Here is an 18,919-nt window from a genome sequence, read left to right on the forward strand (position 1 = left end):
CCATTTAAAGAATGAGGTAGAAGACAAGAAAGCATTGAGAAAACAGAAGAGAAACAGGATGAGTATCAAAAGTAGAAGCAGAGTTGGAAAATTAATATGACCAAAAAATGCAGGTGTAGTTAGAAAAAGGTACTCCAAAAGTCTTGGTGGAAGAAGGCTAAGTGATCATCAACTTAAAAAAGGGCACTTGTAAATTCAAAAGATTTAATAAGGGACATCTTAAGTTCATTGCTTCATTTACCAAAAAATTAGAAATACTGCAACTTATCTGAACTAGCACAAATAGAAGTTTATGTTTATTGACAGAGTGAAATGACAGAACACAAGACAGTTTCCTGAAGTCATACTATAAGGATGTATTAATAATTTAGTAATTTCAGCTATAAATCATGCATTTAACCCTACTTTATACTGAGCAAGAGTCCTAGAAAAACAGCTACGTAAGTGTAGCAACCAAAGTGCTAAAAGCTCCATTTTTTAAGAACTAGTCCTACTATGTGTTTTAAAGCTTGGCTTTAAAACATCTGTTGGAATAGGCTTTTTGTTAAAAACATTCACGTTGGTTACATGGGGCTTCTTTAGAATCTCAGTTCAAGTGTTAAGCAGTATACCTGGCTTTGGTAATATATTTGGGATATTGGACCACATTTTGAACTGCAGTGCAATTCAGTGCAAAGCGTATACCTTAATCTACTGGGTTGTAATTTTAAGTATAACATAAATCAAATAATGAAGCTTTGATTAGGTTTTTTGAAAATACTCAAGTAGGAGCGTTTGCCTCTTTTTATGGACTTTAAGTCCTCCAAAGGCTTGACAAGTAAATACAAAGTAGGTAAGGGAATAAAAGGATTTTTAAAAGGACAAGTAAGAGGCTTGGGCATACAATTACTTAGTGTCCGAAGTGTTCAATGAGTATAAACTCAAAAGAGCATTTTGTGACAGTCACACGACACTGAAGCATGAAACATTTCTTTTAAGATTTCTTCTAAATGCAAATCTAAAAAAAACTTCACTGTTTTACTAGCAACTTCAGTGTTTATTTAAACATATGCTACAAATATTAAGATGACTCTGTGCTTTTACTACAGTCAGTTTGATAGTGGGGACTCATTCTATTTTCTCTGTAAGTTGTACACACTAGAAAGAAGGTAAAACTTCATTACAATAGGATATGACTTAATGAACAGATCAATTTAAAAATGTAGCCAAAATATCCATTGCATTGAGGTCAGAGCATTTTAACTAAGGAGGGCAAATGTCTTCTGATTGCTTTCTCCTTTTAAGGGAGAAAGACACACCTATGCAAAACCTGGATTTAAGCTTAGGAAGTGAAATTTCTGAATTTCTCTATTTGAAGATTTAATCAAAGTCACATCTTAATAGTACTACTCTAGAATTTACAATAATAGATGCAATCTTAGAAGATCTGGTGACTTATATTCTACATTTGAATTAAAACCTTTTCTTCCAATATTACGCATTCAGTCAACGCTCAGTTAATTTAGTTCACAAAAAAGCCAAGGGTGAAAGAAAAAAACACTTCTTTCCGTATAATATGTAAGCTTCATTTTGTTAAGTTTTCAGCAGTACATTTATTTGACTGATACTTATGCTTGTGATTAATAATTCCACTAAACAGTTTATCGACACTTCAGAATTGTATACAAGACAGAATATTCAGCTATTGGCTGTATACAGTTATCAGCTTGCAAACCCTACCAATAAAAAGGTGCTGCATAAAAAGCATTAGGCAGTTTTAACTATTTGCAACCAAGAAGCAAATTCAGCAGATGGAACAACAGACTGAACAGCACACAACATGAATCCAAAGCACGTGCATTCACCAATCATCTTCACAGAACTGTCTCAGACAATTACGTTTTAATAGCCAAAGGGAAAAACGAAAATTACATTAAGAATACTAGTTTGTCAGAAGAAACAGAAGATAAGTATTCCTTTATAACTGATGCAGAGACAAGCCATCCAGCTCACTGCAAACACATGCAAGCAGCTTAACACAAACAATGAAAGCATGCATCATGCAAAGCCCCACCATTCTACTACTGCAACATCTAAATGAGAGCAGGTCACTGCCGCATTTATGTCTTGCAAAGCAGATCATCATTAACTATTCACTGCAGAAATTCTCAATTAGATTGAGAAGAGGAATGTTGACACAAGCTTCTTCTGTTTACACAATTCTTAATTTCACAAGATCAAAATTGGAAAAGCAGGTAGAGTCCATATGATAGAAGCTAACAGTCTCTGCTTGAAAACAAAATAACTTGCAGAAGTTGTATCAATTCATACGATCAAGCACTAATGCAAAATTACCGTGCTCAGTATATAGATGCAGTTCTTTGTAATTCCATGCATACATCATAGCTTCAAAGCTACACTAAAACTGGCATTTGTTAGTACATTGCAACACCTTCAGCTTTCTAAGGCGGTACAAAAAATCCATTAATCCTTTTATTATGATAGATGAGAGGAAAGAGCCACATGATCCAAAGCTTCATGTGATTCTTTACTGGAGCAGGTGCTGGTATCAGCAACAAGGCAGCACATCAGAAAAGCTGCTTTCAGTAAAATAGCTAAGTATTCGCAGAATCATATTGCAGACCTCCATTATGGCTCACACTGATCCGCCAGTTAAGGATTTCCTAAAGTGGGTCAATAATACTCTCAAGTAAAGCACAGACCCACAGGAAAGCTCCCCCACGTTAAAAAAAAAAAAAAAAAAAAATCAAACAAAGCAAATTATTCTCCCATGTCTTCAAGGAATTATTTTGATTATGTCTCAGTTTAGTTCCTGTCAAGCACTTCAATGTTTGTTTGTCCACCAAGGCAGATATTTTCAGTTAGCATTATAAATTATTTATTATTTTACATAACACAAGCAGCAGGCAGCTCCTCCCTCCAAGGCATATGGCTCACCCTAGGAGGTGATGAAACAGACATTAGGATACAGTGACTCTAATCACGTTCTCTGCAGTATTTGTGAAAAATCCTACTAAAACATCCAAGCAATCAAACCACAATATCTTATGAAAAACAAGAATGTGGAACAAAGTACAGATGTAAAATGAAAGAGCTGGAAGGTACTATGAAAGACTTGGTGAAAACTAAGCAGACAAGCTCTGTAAAACACTTATGTTCCAAGAGCAATTTTTAGGCTTGCAGCAAATGCTTCAAAATATACTTGAAGAAAGAAGGGTTACTGCTAGGGTGGACCAAGGAAGGGCTACCTAGGGATGGCTGCAGACAGTAAGAACACCACAGACACTACAGGTAGGGCAGTCCAGGATGCATTTCTGAGGATTGAAGTTAAAGATACAATTAACATGTGTCTGTAGGTCTGATTTTTCAATTGTTCCATAGCCCCTGACAGTGGAAATTTAAGGTTTCAAAAACAGAGTAGTTATTATCAGGAAGGCAGAGATAGAAATTTCACAATCCAGGTCACAGCAGCTGGATGATGATTCCTCTGCCAACAGCCCTCTCCCAAGCACAGTGCAGGAGACTACTTAGCAAAAAAGCTTCTAAAACGACCTTTCTTTGCAACTGCAAAAATGGGTAAAGAAATGTAGACGTATTTTTCCTCCAGCAGTGGCAAATGTTGCTATTCCATAGTAAGTAAGCATACTATGTGCACAGGAGGAAAAAACCCAGGAATTCTGAGTTGAAAAGTAAGTATAAGACGACAACTGGAAAAAAACCAGAAACTACAGCAATATAACCTTAAGATTATTGTAACTGCTATAGTCACTTGTCCCATGTAAGTAACAATTATCTTTTGGGTCTTTACTTCTCAAAATTGATATACTTTTAGTAAGTCACCATGTGTTGCCTGCAGACAATAAGCCTCTTTAACAGCTGCATGACCTAGAGTAGTACACGGGCTCATAAGCCCTAGAACCACATACTGATTTCTAAAGGGAAAGGGACAAGAAGCAGTGTCAACACAAAACATTGCAGAGAGAAGAGAATACAGGTTGACAAAGAGGCAACTAAAGGCAAATGACTGGCCTTTGATAATCTTTATCCACGTAGTTCCCATCCATGTTTAATTACATGGAGGTGTACTGTCTTTCCATTAATTCCCTTAACTGTTAATGTACACAGGAAAACTGTTCACCAAATATTATTCAATATTTTTAAATACTAAGATTCCATAAAAGCTAAATAGGGAGAGGCAGGTGCTCCAAAAACAGAATGAAGAACAGCCAGGATCCTGAGGAGGAAGACACCCAAGAGGCCACAAAGAAGGTGAGCAACAGAATGCCTTTACCATCCTGCTCCTCAGGCTTGGGAACCACTATGTCAAAGTGCAATTTTACAGAATAAAACTCTTCCCTGAGCAAAAGTACCAAAACCCAAGCTGACAATAACTGCATCCCTCTGTATACTGACATAGTAATAAAACTAAAGCAGCTTGTACTGCTGGGCCATGAGGCTAGAGCAGACAGGGAGAGGGCTACATTTGTCCCTTCTATGAATCTGGGCCGTCAGGAGAGGGACAAGTAAGATCTGTAGAGCTACAAAGGAACAAGAAATCTCCATTCTGCTATTAAACACTGTCAGGAAAAGCACTGATATTCTGGCCTCAGCTCCCAATGAACTGAAGTACATGTTCTTATTTGCTTTAATGCTTTGAAAGCTAGAGAGAATACTCATAGACTTTAAAGAACGAGTTCATTCAAGTACATACTGTTTGATCTTGGTTTAAGGATAGTCCTTGTGCAACTCTGCTTTTAAAAATAAGAACGGTTCTGATCCCAATTGAAAGCACTTGCCGTATTGTTCTTTTTAGAAGTTATACAAAATTATGTAATAGTTCAATTGCATTTAATAGTTCTATTAAATATTATTACAGCAAAGTTATGTATAAAGCTTGAAAGGGAGAGTTTCCAGGGACGGGGCACAAGTGCTAGCAGGCAGATGAGCCAGGAGGAAGCAGGGGAAGCCAGAGCAGGAGCCCAAGAACCTGCCTCTGAGCCCTCGTCCGTGATGCGCCCACTGGGCAGAGGGGAAGCCTGCGCCGTGCTGGGGCAGAGCACTTGGGAATAACCCAGCTCCCAGCCACAGTTGTGGGGACTGAACTGCACGCCGTGTTCACAGCTAACAGACATTTTGGTAACATCTTACTCTTCAAAGTGGCAGAGAAGGAATGGTCATCTCTTACTCCACTTGTTTGTTTGGTTTTAACCTATTTAAGGTAGTGAAGTATTATATTAATATCATTTCTGTGTAGAAGTGGAAAAATCACATCCTCAGTCAGTGCTATGCTGAAGAATCTTGGGCTCAAAACCATAACTGGACTTGAAAGGACGGACCATGGTTAAGCAGCAAAGTTTTTTTTCACCTTTGCGGAAAGTTACTTGTTGCAAGTCCCTCGAGCCAGTTTTGGTCCTAGACTTGAAAAGCCTACACTTTGCTTATTCAGAAGAATCATTTTTATATCAAGAAACCCTAGAATTGAAAGTACAGGTGCAGGCAAGGTTCTTACTTGCACAGGAACAAATGAACTACAAAAAGCTTTACAGCAACACAGAACAAATCCATCAGCAGGCTTACCAATGAGCAGAAAAACTATCAAAGCAAATGCTTCTGCGGAAAACACAGATCATTGAATCTCATGTTCACCTAGTGCAGTTAACAGTTACCTTGTCACTGCTACACATGGCAACAGATTTATTTTTTTCTCTCTACTCAATCCTCAGACATTCATCTATCCATCAGAATAGAAATCTCTGTTAAATGCTTGGCATACCCACAAGTATGCAATAGGTAGCAAGCACTGGAGGATGAAGACAGTTGGAATTGTCAAAGATGGAAAAGTCCATATTATGTTTGACAGAGGACTGAAGCAAAATTGATTTCACACCCAAAGGAAAACCATGAGAACACATTCAGTTTAAACTGCAATCTTACAGCAGTAATTTGGGAAAAGCCGGGGAAAAAGAGGCCTTTACTTTCAACACAGTGCTTGTTTGCATCTCATACCCTATCAAATCTAACACATTCTTCCTGACATTTAAAACCTATTCCCTATTCTTCTTATTTCCTTCTTGCCATAGCCCTTGTTTTTATCATGTCTCAACACCCACTTCCCTCAAAACCAAGGGAGACTCACTGCACCCATTACACAAGTGAACAAAGAAGGTTGTATGAAATAAGGGACTCTGCAGGACATGCATCTTTTTGTCATGTTCCTGATACAGCTTCAGATTCCTGAAGTTGTCCAGGATTGAAGTTTCATAAAAACAGTCCGTCTATTTGTGTCAAAACTATGTTTGTTTAGAAACAAAGCCCAGCCTGGTTTAAAAGGTCTTTATGCACAGAATCCTGCCATCAGTAGAAGCTTTACACCCATTTCCAACCATCCATCAATTTGGCAACATAAAGATTCCACGCCTTAAGCTCAAACTAACTAGGCAATAATTCTGTCCAAAGGTAATTTTTTTTTTACAAAAGCTTAACACACTAGATAGAAAGTATCGATTATAAAGTTCTGAAAGGATAACTATATAAACAAAAAATAGAACAGTTCTGCATGTCATGCAGAAAAGAGCTTACGTGATAAACATTTGCAAGATCTTAAGTCAAACACCTGATACACAATGGATGTACCAACGTTTTTAAAAAGTTAAATGAAAACATGAATTGGTTTACAAAGACTACCACTACCCAGTTCTATAATTCTCATGTTAGTGGGTCAAGAACAAGTCTAACATGATAAAAGCAAAATGCTAAAGTGATAAATTATCTTAATGCTTCAAATGTTTAGACATTAGACCTAGTCCCAGATACAGAAAGGCAGAGATATGCATACAGTGCAGTTCCCACCTCAAAAAACTTTAGAAGCAAACTGAGATTATGCTAAGACCTCTGTGTGACTGAGTTTCAAGTAAAAGGCACATTTGGATAACCAAAAGGATAAAAATTCAGATAATTTCCAAAAGCTTGTTGAATCACCAACCTGAAGCATGAGATTATGGCTTCCCATCACCAGATATCATAATACACGGCATTCTAACAGGTCAGGACTGGGCAAATTAAGTTTCCATATACCCCATATTACTTGTGTTAGTTTATTTATGTACAAGCATTTGAAAAGATACCAGTTCATGTGTTTAACCTCCCCAAGTCAATATCCTGTGTGACCACTAGAGGGAAATAGCAAAAAGGAAACAGACACGTCTAAAGGTTACTATTGGTCAAAGCCCAACAGTAACCCTTACAGTTTCTGCTTCAGTCCCACTGCATATAAACCTCCTTTCCTTGGCAGACAATTAAGAACAGAGCAGTTTTACCTTTAGCCTTTATAATTACATTTGAGACACATTGCTAAGTGAGGATAAAGTTTTCCGCATAGTATGCAAGAAGTAACAATGACATCTATTGCTGAAAGAATAACAGTGAATTAGAAGTTTTAATAGATTAATGAAATTATTCTGAAGTCACACCTCTCAGCCAGTTTGAAACAGCGAACCCACATGTTAACTTCCAGTTAAGATTGGACAAAGTCAAATTAAACACTCCGACAAATGTTTAGGCACAGATTTCTTAAAAATTCATCTAACATGAAGTAGTTAGGCTCAATACAATTCAGCTTTAAAAAAGAACACTTATTACATGACAAACAGAAAACTGGGCACCGCTGTCTCAAGTACCATGTCTGAGTAGAAGTCTTTTCTTCACATTCAACTGCTCTGCCCTTAGTCTGCAGCTGTCAAACATACAGCTCATCATAAAAAGGACTTTTATATACCAGCCAGATGAACAGGCACAGGATTTCTTCATGTACAGAGTATGCGTTAAGTAGGTTCTCACCCAACTAGTTTTCCCTGTATGCATATGCACTTTGAGAAGCATCAGAAGAAACAAAGTTCTAGTTAAACCCTTCCAAACCCTAGAGAATAGCGTACTACTGACAAAACAAGCAGTTTAGTAGCCTATTCTAACTCAGACTTCTAGTAACTAAACCGTATCGTTTCATGACGGCACCAGTGTGTTTTGTACAAGCTGTAGGAGCGCTTTCTTCAAGAACTTGTGCCTTAACTGCACACTGTACTATGAAAAGTCCAGGCAACTGCAGAAACACATTCAATACGTATGTCCTCAGAATAAATTATTTTGTAGACCCTTATTATTCTCTACATACTGCTAAAGTCCAATCCCATTGCTGGCTCCCTTACAGCAGTATCCCTGAAGAATTCATCATGAGAAAGCCAGCCATGTGTTAAGAGCCCACAAACTGCTTGAAACACTGATGCTATTTGCCTGCAGACACCGGAGCATGTGTATGGGGGAGTGATGTAAGACTTGACGCGAATGGCCATATTCTTGCTGTTACCTGCTTTGAATTGCAACACATTAAAAGCTGACTTCACTCTATTGCTAAGTGAGGGGAAGGAGACTCCTACCTGATGGTGGGCAAGACAAGATGTTCCCTGCCCATTCGGCATGGCTGTGACAAAATGCATATTCTACCACCAGATCTTCATATTCTGGCAGATCTGCATGTAGTCCAGTTCAGGCATGACAAGGTAGCAGTCATAAAAATGGCAGAAAAGTGAAGGTTTTATCTACATGCAAAAGCACTCCAGTCTCAAAGCAGCTCCACAGTCTAGGATAGCAACGGAAAACTTTGCCTGTGTATCACAGGGGTCTAAAAAAATAAGACCTTTCTTGAAGCATTTTATATTGAGACACTATAAATCAATAAGGCTGGCAGAAAACCTTTCCAGCCAGGTGACACACAAGTTTTGCTTCTGACTGCAGCCTCAGGTCACATCTTACAGACTTCCTTTTCATATGACCAAGCCCAAACACATAAAAGAGCATGTTTTTTACTCCAGGTGCATCACCTGTCTACTCACATGGATATAATATATGATATAATATATGATATATGGATATAAGAGAGGCTATGTATGACTGGTACTGTCAGCTAAACACTTGTGATCTGTTAAAGACATGCATCTAGCAGGCATGACGGCCTCTTTTCAAGAATTCAAACACAAACCAGCTCAGTAAGTCCCTGAAGATGAATTAGAAACACTTGCACAAACCTTAAGTCCTATGTGTTGTTTGATTAGATTATGAGAAGTGTAGTCTAAATAGCTGTTGCTTATCTTTGCACTTCCTTTTTACATTTCAAAACAGCAGGTTTACCCAACAGATTTCCTCAAACCTACTAATACCACTAAACACATGAAATAGATATTTTCTGCTTAACCTCGTTTAGCATTATTTGGAGGCAGGTAGAAACAAGAATGTAAATAAGTAGAAGCTGTACCTTCAAACAGTGCAAGAATGAAGCAAAACTTCAAGGAGACAGAATTTAACCAGATCTTTTATTTACAAAGTCTGAAAACCAGCAAATTGAGGCAATAAAACTTCACTTTGTTACAAAAGGATCATTTCAAGACAGGAATGAGGAATCTTTTTGCTGTGAAGTAGAAAATATTATGACATGAGCAAGGAAGAATTGAACTGCTATAAAAGAAATGTGGTTTTATCATAGAAACAGAATGACTACGTTGCAAGCTATCGCTATTACCACCTCTGCTCAGAGCATGTCCAATTAGATACCCAGGCCTCCATCCCATAAAGATGCATTCTACAGAGAATTATAATATCTGTTTTCAAAGCCAAAGTGATTGTTATGAAACATAACTGGAAGACACATTTAAAGAAAGATTGGGCTGGTCAAAATGAAACAATCTCCATAGTTTATAATCAATCAAGTGTATTGGGCTGGTATGGACTGAAAGCTTTAGTTCAGCTTTAAACAGTCTTAACTGCAACTACTTTATTAATAAAGCTGCAACTTATAGCTGCTGTTTGAACATGAGCCCAAGAGTGGCAAAAGGGTGCCAAGACAGACCAAGAACTATTTGTTTCTGCCCTGAAAGGGAAGTTTCAACAGTTTGGAATTGACAGCACTTATGTTTGCTGCAGCATATGCTTGTGTAGTCAACTGAAACTGCTGATTCACTGGCCTTCCCCTAAAGTCTTCTTTCAGGAAATACATTTTCCAGCAATAAGTGCACTTAGCAAATTTAGTAACATTAAATGCCAAGCAATTTCATGTATTAAAGAGTTCCTGCTGATAACAGTGCTAAAATAATGGAATGTGTAAGATGTACCCAAGCTTAGTTTTACCCCTTGAAAGAGCATATTTGATTCAATTTTAAAGACAGACACTTTTGTTATTTCCAGTAAAGGACTAATAACTTGAGTAATCCATCTAATCTTCCCCTGAAAGCACAGCTTCTCCACAGCACCTATGAGTTTCACTACCAGCATCATAACATACATCAGGGCAAGTAGTTCTTATCAGCTGAGCTATATTTGCTTGCTTAAATCAGCAACTTTAAGGTAATACATAAATCCCCACAAGTTATTGTATTTACTATTACCAGTGGGAGAAAGATGGACACCTCTCTCTCTACATTTTCTCCCCCCAACATTTTCTGATGCCTGTGTTCATACCAATATAGGACATTTAAATACTAGCAGTTAAATATTGAACCTTTCTTCCTCCCCCCCTATTTAAAATAGGTATGCTTGAGACACCAGAATTTTGATTCCTCTGCAGTGTCTATTCACCTAGATGACACTAAAGTGATAGCAAATGCATATTTTCAGGCATTATCTGTTTTCAGAGAGAAAAGAATCTTTTTGTTGTCCTACAGTAGAAATTGTATTAGAAGAATTACCTTAAGAGCTTCCAATAATGGCAAGTGGACATTGAATTAAAAAAGCAGAAGATGCCCCAAGTCTTGTTGTGTTTTTAAAACAATTCCCCTAGCTCTTTTGACACATGTTAGCTCCTGCAGCTATTCTCTTCGGGGGGGGGGGGGGGGGGGGGGGGGGGGCAGCAGTTGTGGGTGGTGGTGTGTGTCTGTCTCTCTCGAAACAGCCAAAAAGTTACCTCTGTTGAATGTTACTGAACATGTATCATTGCTGCTTGTGCACCCCACCCATGTGGCTGAGCAGCATCTACTCCCTATGGCTAGGGTGTAACTCTGGTCTGTTAATACCAACTCAGTGAGTTTCACTGTAATGAAAGCTCACTGAAGAAAAACCACCCCCTACAAAGTCTTTTTAGAAAGAAAAAAGACTGTGTTTGGTAGATGGGCATACAGACCATCCAAGATTTTTCTATTAAACTGTTAATGCACAGTACTGTTTGAGATGATGAGTAATAATACTGAGTAAACAGCATGCAGATCTATTTGGCAAGTGTCAACTTTTAACTGTTTAGCCACTCAGTACTTCCACATTGCAGCTCTATACTTTCTGTTCTTGATACCAAGAGCTTACCCTGATTTGAAGGGGCATTTACCACCAAAGTCAAGCTTGACACAGGTCTCAATGAAAAATATTGTTTTCAGGGACACCATGCAAAAACGTGCTGCCACTCTGCCACCAGGAGCTCGACTCCTAGAACTACTGTGTGTCATTCTGCCAGTTACAAACAATGACATTCCCCTTATTTCTACAAAATGAAAGTATACACTATCAAAATGATATACCACTGTTGTTTTCACAAAGTGAATTAATAACACCAAATTTACTACTAGAATCCCATTTTTTATAGAAATGAGCCTGGTTACTTACTGCACAGCCAGCTGGTAGCCAGTTGAGTCTGATAGCTTAGTTCCGGTCACCTCAAGACTCAGCATTAGACTTGGAACCAAGTTTACTTTAGCCATGTACATCACCCTTCATTAAATAGCATTATAAAAATAATGACTGACATACTCTTATGGCTTAGCAGTAGTGTCACAAGTCTTTCATGTCATTTGATACCAAATTAAGCACTTTTCCAAGTGTTTGCTTTCACATGGTATTGCACCCACAGGGCAATGCTCTGCTAATTTGCATTTTGGCCTATAATTTTCAGGCATTCTTTAGCTATTTCAGAACACCCTGGTTCACCAGTCTGGCTATACAGTGATGAAAAATTACTTTAACCTTTATGTGAATTTGAATCTTCAGTCACTTCGTATATTTAGCTAATTTAAGGGAAAGATAGGAGAAAACCACCTCAACTAAGTTCACTACCTTTTGGGGGTAGGGGTTTGAAAGAAGTAGAGTTCAAGACCTCTACTAAGATTATGAAGACTACCTGTTAATGCTCTGACTAGATGGAGGAGAAACCATTTTAATTAGGAACATATGGCAGACAGTGATCACAGCTTTCAGGGACACAAAGATGTAAGATTATCTTAAGTGTACATAAGTACACAGCTTCAGACTCAGATAAGCAGCTCCCAACAGAACAACAAGCAAGCTCAGCTATCAACCAAGATACTGCTAAATGATCCAGCCTTTCATCACCCAGCCAGTCTCCATACTTTATAAAGTACTAGAAGAAGCACATCACTTAAGAAACTGAACCCAACCCAAGCAGCACAAAGAATTATTTCTGGAAAGACACCAAAACCAAAGACAGCAGAGCTGGAAAGACTGAAGTTGACAGAACAGCAGCAAAAACTTCACACTTTTGTACATTGGAGAAAAACAAAGTCCAACATTTACGTATAGGAAGTATTGTACTGCGCAAGTACAGGACAGGTAACAATCTGCAGGTAGTTCTAGAGACAAACCAGATTTAGTGGTTCTAAAGCTGAATAAGTAAAAAAAGTCATGGCATTGCACAACAGGGTAGTCTACAAGACCCACAAAATAATCCTAGATTCTATATAACATTTGTGGGATCCTCAGCAGGAATACTGAGACCGATTTTGGTGCTGTACCTCAAAGAAAGATGAGGACTGAGTTTGGAAGAGAGCCCTACAAGGTATCAGTTGTAAAAGATGTCCACATGTACAACTGAGGAATGGGGAGCTGTTCTGTCTAACAGAAAAAGACAGTAAGTCTTAAGTGTTGCAAAGATGAGGGAATAACCTCTCCAGACTGACTGTGAGTAAGGTTTACCTGTGTAAAGAAACACTTTCCACTTCAGTGAAAGAGTAAATCTTGTTTAGTCATACTATGCAGCACAAATTCATTTTATTTGTTAGAAGTTACACACTGCAGGAGTCCATGTTCTGTACAGGTAAACCCAGACATTTTCCTCACAGCACAGAACTAACAAACATTTAAGCCAGTTTCTCTAAACCTAGGTTAGAAATCCCATACTCCACTTTCAAACCACAGTAGAGACATGGAGTCAGTCCAATTTTTTACTGAAGAAAGCAACTTCTCAAAAGCATCGATACCTTGGTGCTCATGCAAAGAAATGTGGAAACTTAGTCTGATCTTCAGTTCTTCAGCAATATCCGTTGCCATTAGATCCATCTAAGAAAAGGTCATCAGCCATCCTAGATGTGCCTATCTTTTAGGGTAGGAGTACAGAGAAGCTTCCTAATGATACACACCCTTACAACAAGATATTTTACAGATAAATATCTGTTCAGTGCATTTAATGAAACATTTAAGTAGCAGAAAGGACTCCAGGTTACATATGAATTTTCTCATTTGGCTCACTGATGGTCTTAACACTTTTAGACTTTTCCGTCCTCCAGTACAGGTAGAATAAGCAGTTTAGAAGCTGTACTTGAAACATTTCATCTAGTAAGCATTCAGGAACCTCCGTACAAGAAAAGGCTAATGCAATGATAAAAAAAAGCAGCAAATCCTAACAGCTTTTATGCTTGAACATTAGATGTTTTAAATTTCTCAGCTACCAGCTACTCATTGGTGTTGCTAAGCAGAAAGGTCTTTTAAGTCTGCTCATACTCAAATTTAATATAAAATTCATTTTAAATCAGTGTTTTCTCTGTTCGGAGCACAATGAAACACAGTCACAAAGTTTCAGTCCATCTTTCATACTCTAAACAACCTTGTGACATGCTACAGTAAGTCTCACAAACATACTTTTGTTAGCAAACAGCTTAAGCAGCCTACCAGAACTATCTACCCACTCAGTAAGCAACAAAGAGCTTCAAAAACAGACAAAAAAAGTACTTTATATAGCAGTAGACTCAAGTTAATCGAAGTGACTGCTTAGTAAAGAAAATAATTTCCTTTCAGTTTTATTCAAATTATTATGTGTCAGTTCAAGAACCTAGTTCTCAAACAAAAACGGTTTTAATCTGGCAACAATAGATTGCCAAGGAACTTTTGCTTGAGTTTTGGTAACCTGACCAGGAAAAGTTCCTTCAGAAAATTTCAGAGTAAGTAGACAAAAAACTAAACTTTTCAGTGAAGTAGGGTATTTTGCCTCATAAATCCCATCTTCTCCTACTCTCAATCAAGTGTTTAGATATAAAATTTCCACAAGAGCTGAAGAAAATTAAAGGATAGGTGAAAAGTCACTTAAAACTAAGGATCGCTGAAGTATTGTTCACACAAATTCAAATGAAAAAATGGGATTAACTTCCAGACTCCAAGAAAATCTATTTTTCAGATCCTATCAATGTTATTAAGAAGCAGTACATTTTTCCTACAAAGTTCCATATAAATTAGAGGATATAGCACTAACCACTCAATTTGGAAAATATAGAAACAAGACATTTGGAGACACATTCTTTAAGAAACATTAACAATAACCAGACTGAAAACTGGATTTGGACATTTCTGTTTTATGTTTAATTACATCAAACACCTATTTATGTGCATACAGCACTTTTCCAAGGCTTCTGGTGATAAGATTCCTATGTATTTTAGTAGAACAGATGCACTCCATACCTACAACATTCATCACACGAAGCTCCTACTGTATTATGAAGACAACAAAATATTGCACTGGAAAAAAAATGCTAGTAAATCATGATTTTCTGAGATTTACTTACATACTTTTAACTGAGTCCAAGCTATTGTTACAAGACTGCGTTACCTTTTGCTGTTTTCTGTGCCTTGTCTTGATCATGGTATTTAGTTGCATATTACAAAAAGAATGCTTTTAAGTAATATATTGCTTTAATATATTAAATGGTTTGATGGTTTATTTAGGAGAGAGATGGCATAATATTTTCTTCTCCATTTAAGAATGAAAAGAACTGCTATTTGTAATGAATACTGTAAACACTACAGAGTAAAAAGGAGTATGCAAGAAACTGAAAAATGTCTAACAGCCATGAAACTGCAAACTACACATACCAAAAAAGCCATCAGGTTTTGGAACAGTCAAGTCCAGTGTTATTACATTATGACAGCAAGATGCAAACTGAACTATTTCTTGTCAGTTCAGCATATACAGAAATAATTTTATTTCCACTTCCTACTTGTAGACATACTTTTCTTCAGTTTATATAACATTCCAGAACATGACTCACTCTCTTTTAGCAATGAGCAGAAAGACGACTTTAATAAAATAATGAAAAAAAGCACTCATTACCCCTACCCCTGATACTAACTCTAAGTAAATACTAAAACAATTGGGTAGTGGAATTATCCAAGAAACCTCTCATTCCACTCCTTTAAACGTGAAGACAGAGATCTGGTACAATTTTTTTTTTTTTTAAAGAACCACCAAATTCTTGCAAAGCATGGAAGTTTAAACTGTCCAAACTGAAACCAGTATTAAAAGAAGCTTTTTTTTTTTAAGTGGAAAAACTGCATAATTCATCAGGCTTCTTCACAAAGGGAGGTCACTTTTGGAATGCTAGAACTCATGCTCCTCAACAGTCACTAACAATCTGAAAAGGAAGTTAAGTAAGATGGCTTAAGTTTACCAGTAACACCAGACAGAAAAAGAAAAGCAAACAGATACATCATGATAGAGGCTGGGCAGTAATGCAGGAGAAGAAAATTCAGTGTTGATAAATACAAGATTTTTTTTTTTCTAAATGACACAGAAAAACAATTCCAAATTTACATATACAAGGCCAAAATCTAAACTATTACCACTCAATACTTCCATATTATAAATAAGTGGTTCTATAAAATTGTCAGCTCGGAACTCAGCAAGAGTTAAGGACAGCCTCAGAATAGGGAAAAGAACAGCATGGAAAAGAATTCCCTTTAAAGTTGTGCAGAGCAGAGTTTAAGACAGGATTTGGGTTTTTTCCTCATTCATTCCTGCATGGTAGCATACAAAGACCCAGCCTGCACTTCTGCTTGTCCGGACTTCAGGTTAAGTTCTGCATTTCACCTGCTAAATTATCCACCAAACCTAGTCTGAATTTTAGCCCAAGCTTCATGTCCCCACAACGCCATAACTGAAGACTCCCATGCCTGCAAAAGTTTTTGCAATGCCAGCTCTAGGGATGTGTAATCCAGCAACTTGCTCAGTTTATCCTCTGGAGACATTTCTCTGGTAACGCAATAGTAACAAACTGCAGTATTTTTGTCTCGAGAATACTCAATGGTTAACTTTGTATTTTTCCACTAGATTACAGAAAGGAATCCTGGGTTTGCAACTTAATTTTGTATGCTTTAATGTTACCTCTGTATCAAAGTGAAGGCAAAATGCCAAGTTATAAATGGACTAATACTCTAATTGAAATGATTTTTTTTTAGAGAACCATTATCAAAAGACAGCACTTTAAATTTAAGGGCATGTATTGCTAATTGTGAGGATTGCCCAATAAAAGGTGAAACTTCCTAATTACACGTAGAACTTATATAAGCAATACTTCAAGAAACTCAAGGTAAAAATACACCCCTACTTAGATATCTATTTTAATTTGTATTCCTGTAACACATGTATAACCCAGATGCAGAAGTTGCATTGTGCTAGGTACTGTAGTTAAACTCAACATCTTGGGGCAGGGCCTATCGTTTACCTGAAAACATAACGGATGTTCATGTGCTACGTACTTTAAAAATACCTGACCTTCAAGCCCTTTAGGTAAAATGAAAATAACTGAGTTCATTGGAAGACATAAGGAATAGATCAGGAAAGCTGAACCAAAATGTTGATGAAGAGTAGGGCCTTAAAAGACAAGGAGACAAAAGCCAGTAATCAGGTACAGTAAAAGCAGCCAAATGATGAAAGAGAGGACCCTAAAACCAGAATGATGACTTAGGAGATTTGACTCTAAGACTAAGAAGTTTAACATTTAGGATAGATAAGAAACAATTTAATAATCAGTGAGAGAGGATGGACAAAACCATTAAAAAGGCATTCCAACATAATGCAAGCTTTTTCTTTTTCAAGCTAGAGAGCTCAAGAAAGGTTCACAGTTAGCTCACAGTTCTCAGCTCTTACCTACGAAGAACAAGCAAATCAATTCCTTTGAAACATAATTAACACACAGCTTCAATCTTGCATCTTTTACCTGTCAAATGCCTTGAGTACTTTAATGACTGTACAGGGAAGCTTACAAGTCTCCGCAAGCATCACCAGATCTAATGAGGGAGTGAGAAAGGAAATCAGAAAAAAAAAACCCCAACATACCTTGTGTTGTTCTATTGCATCTACCCACTGTTGTCTGTGGTCTGGGTCCTGAGCTCGGAGGTACCAAACACTATCGTTTACGCTAATATCAAATCTGCATTCGTCAAAGTCATGGGGCTGTGACAGAAAAAAGTGTAAAAGTAGCTAAAATTAGCAACATGATCAACAATACCTCACAGAATATTTTGACACTTTAAAACACTGTAATTAGAAAACCTGGTCTATGTTGTCTTGAATGCCTCCTAGATTCTAAATTCCATTTTATGTAGCTGTCTCATATAATGAACATACACTCTCATAATGAAAAATGCCAGTCTTCTGAAATAGAAAAGCCTGTTTAATACATTCTTATTAAATAAAATTGTCACAAAAAAGTTCCACACAAACATTGACCAAAACTTCATACTTCAAAACAATCCTTTAGCAAAATAACTACTGGACACAGCCAGGAAAATACACTTTTTTTTTTTTCAATTTCAAAACAGAAAAAAAAAATTAAGGTTACTGCTATCAGTATTGATTTTAGATGGAAGGGATACATACATCATAGCAAAAAGCACCAGGGTAGAACCATAAAAGCAGATAATAGCAAAATGACAAGGAAGAGCAGGAACTAAAGGAAGTTGTGGCACCCTCTGCCTCAACTGTTTTCACCACATAAGATAGAATTGTCAGATAATTGGGAGCAACATGCAATCTTCTCCAATATCACCACTCAAATGCATCTAACTTTCAGCTGACATGCCTTAAATACCAAAAAGCTTTTACTAGCATTACAATGAAGCTGGTAAGGAAACTACAGGGAACCAAAACAACAATCTAATCTGCCCTGTGTCCTGACACTGTCAGTTCAAAGCTACTTCTTAGCAAACACACAACAGAGCACAACACTCCCCCCCCAGCCCCAGTTGAAAACTATTCTTAAAGAAACGTAACAGAGGTATATCTTTTTGAATATCTTTTTGAATTTGAATACAAAGAAAAGTTACACATGCAAATAACTGTAGGAAGCTAACAGGCTCTAAGGTTAAGGCCAATGATGCAATCTGAAGGACCACAAATATTGATTCCAGACGCTAAAGGCAAGTCTACACATGTTAATAATATCTTTAATGTAAGAACCGCTCTGCGAATATGTTCATCTTGCAGACCACTAAAGTGCTGTGGATCACTTGTGAAACACTCCACAAGAGAAAACTTAGAAGCAAGTCTCATTTGGTGTCATGCACAACAGTACAGTGTCAGTGAGAATTATTTTCAAACGATCTGGAAATCAGAAGCTATTTACACATAATACAGACTCCTTCTTGCTTAAATATACTAAGGAGGAAGAAAAGCACAACAGAAGCCAAACCACCTGATAAAAAATGAGCTAGGAAGTACAAAAGTACATGAAGCTTCAATTTTATTTTTTTAAAGCTTTACGTATTTGGTCAAGCATCTGAACCTAAGTTCAATCTAAAGAAATTCAAACTTCCCACAGAAAAAAAACCCAGCAACTAACAAAACTGACAAGTCAAACAACTGCAGCTACTAATTACTTAATACCTGACC

At 37.3% G+C, this 18,919-nt stretch overlaps 1 protein-coding gene across 3 annotated transcripts in view; it reads right to left on the bottom strand.

The window, feature by feature from the left end:
- The window catches only part of CERT1 (ceramide transporter 1), a 70,516-nt gene that overhangs the window by 29,908 nt on the left and 21,689 nt on the right, over positions 1–18,919 (bottom strand). For 2 of the 3 annotated variants that reach the window (XM_052777675.1, XM_052777674.1), the window contains exon 3: positions 17,366–17,482. In XM_052777675.1, the coding sequence (XP_052633635.1) occupies positions 17,366–17,482 (117 nt within the window). Of the gene's footprint in view, positions 1–2,053; positions 2,146–17,365; positions 17,483–18,919 lie in introns of those variants that run through there. The other variant, XM_052777676.1, reaches the window with a different exon arrangement.

This window comes from Harpia harpyja, chromosome Z, assembly GCF_026419915.1.
Source record: "Harpia harpyja isolate bHarHar1 chromosome Z, bHarHar1 primary haplotype, whole genome shotgun sequence".
NCBI classification, from domain to species: Eukaryota; Metazoa; Chordata; class Aves; order Accipitriformes; family Accipitridae; genus Harpia; species Harpia harpyja.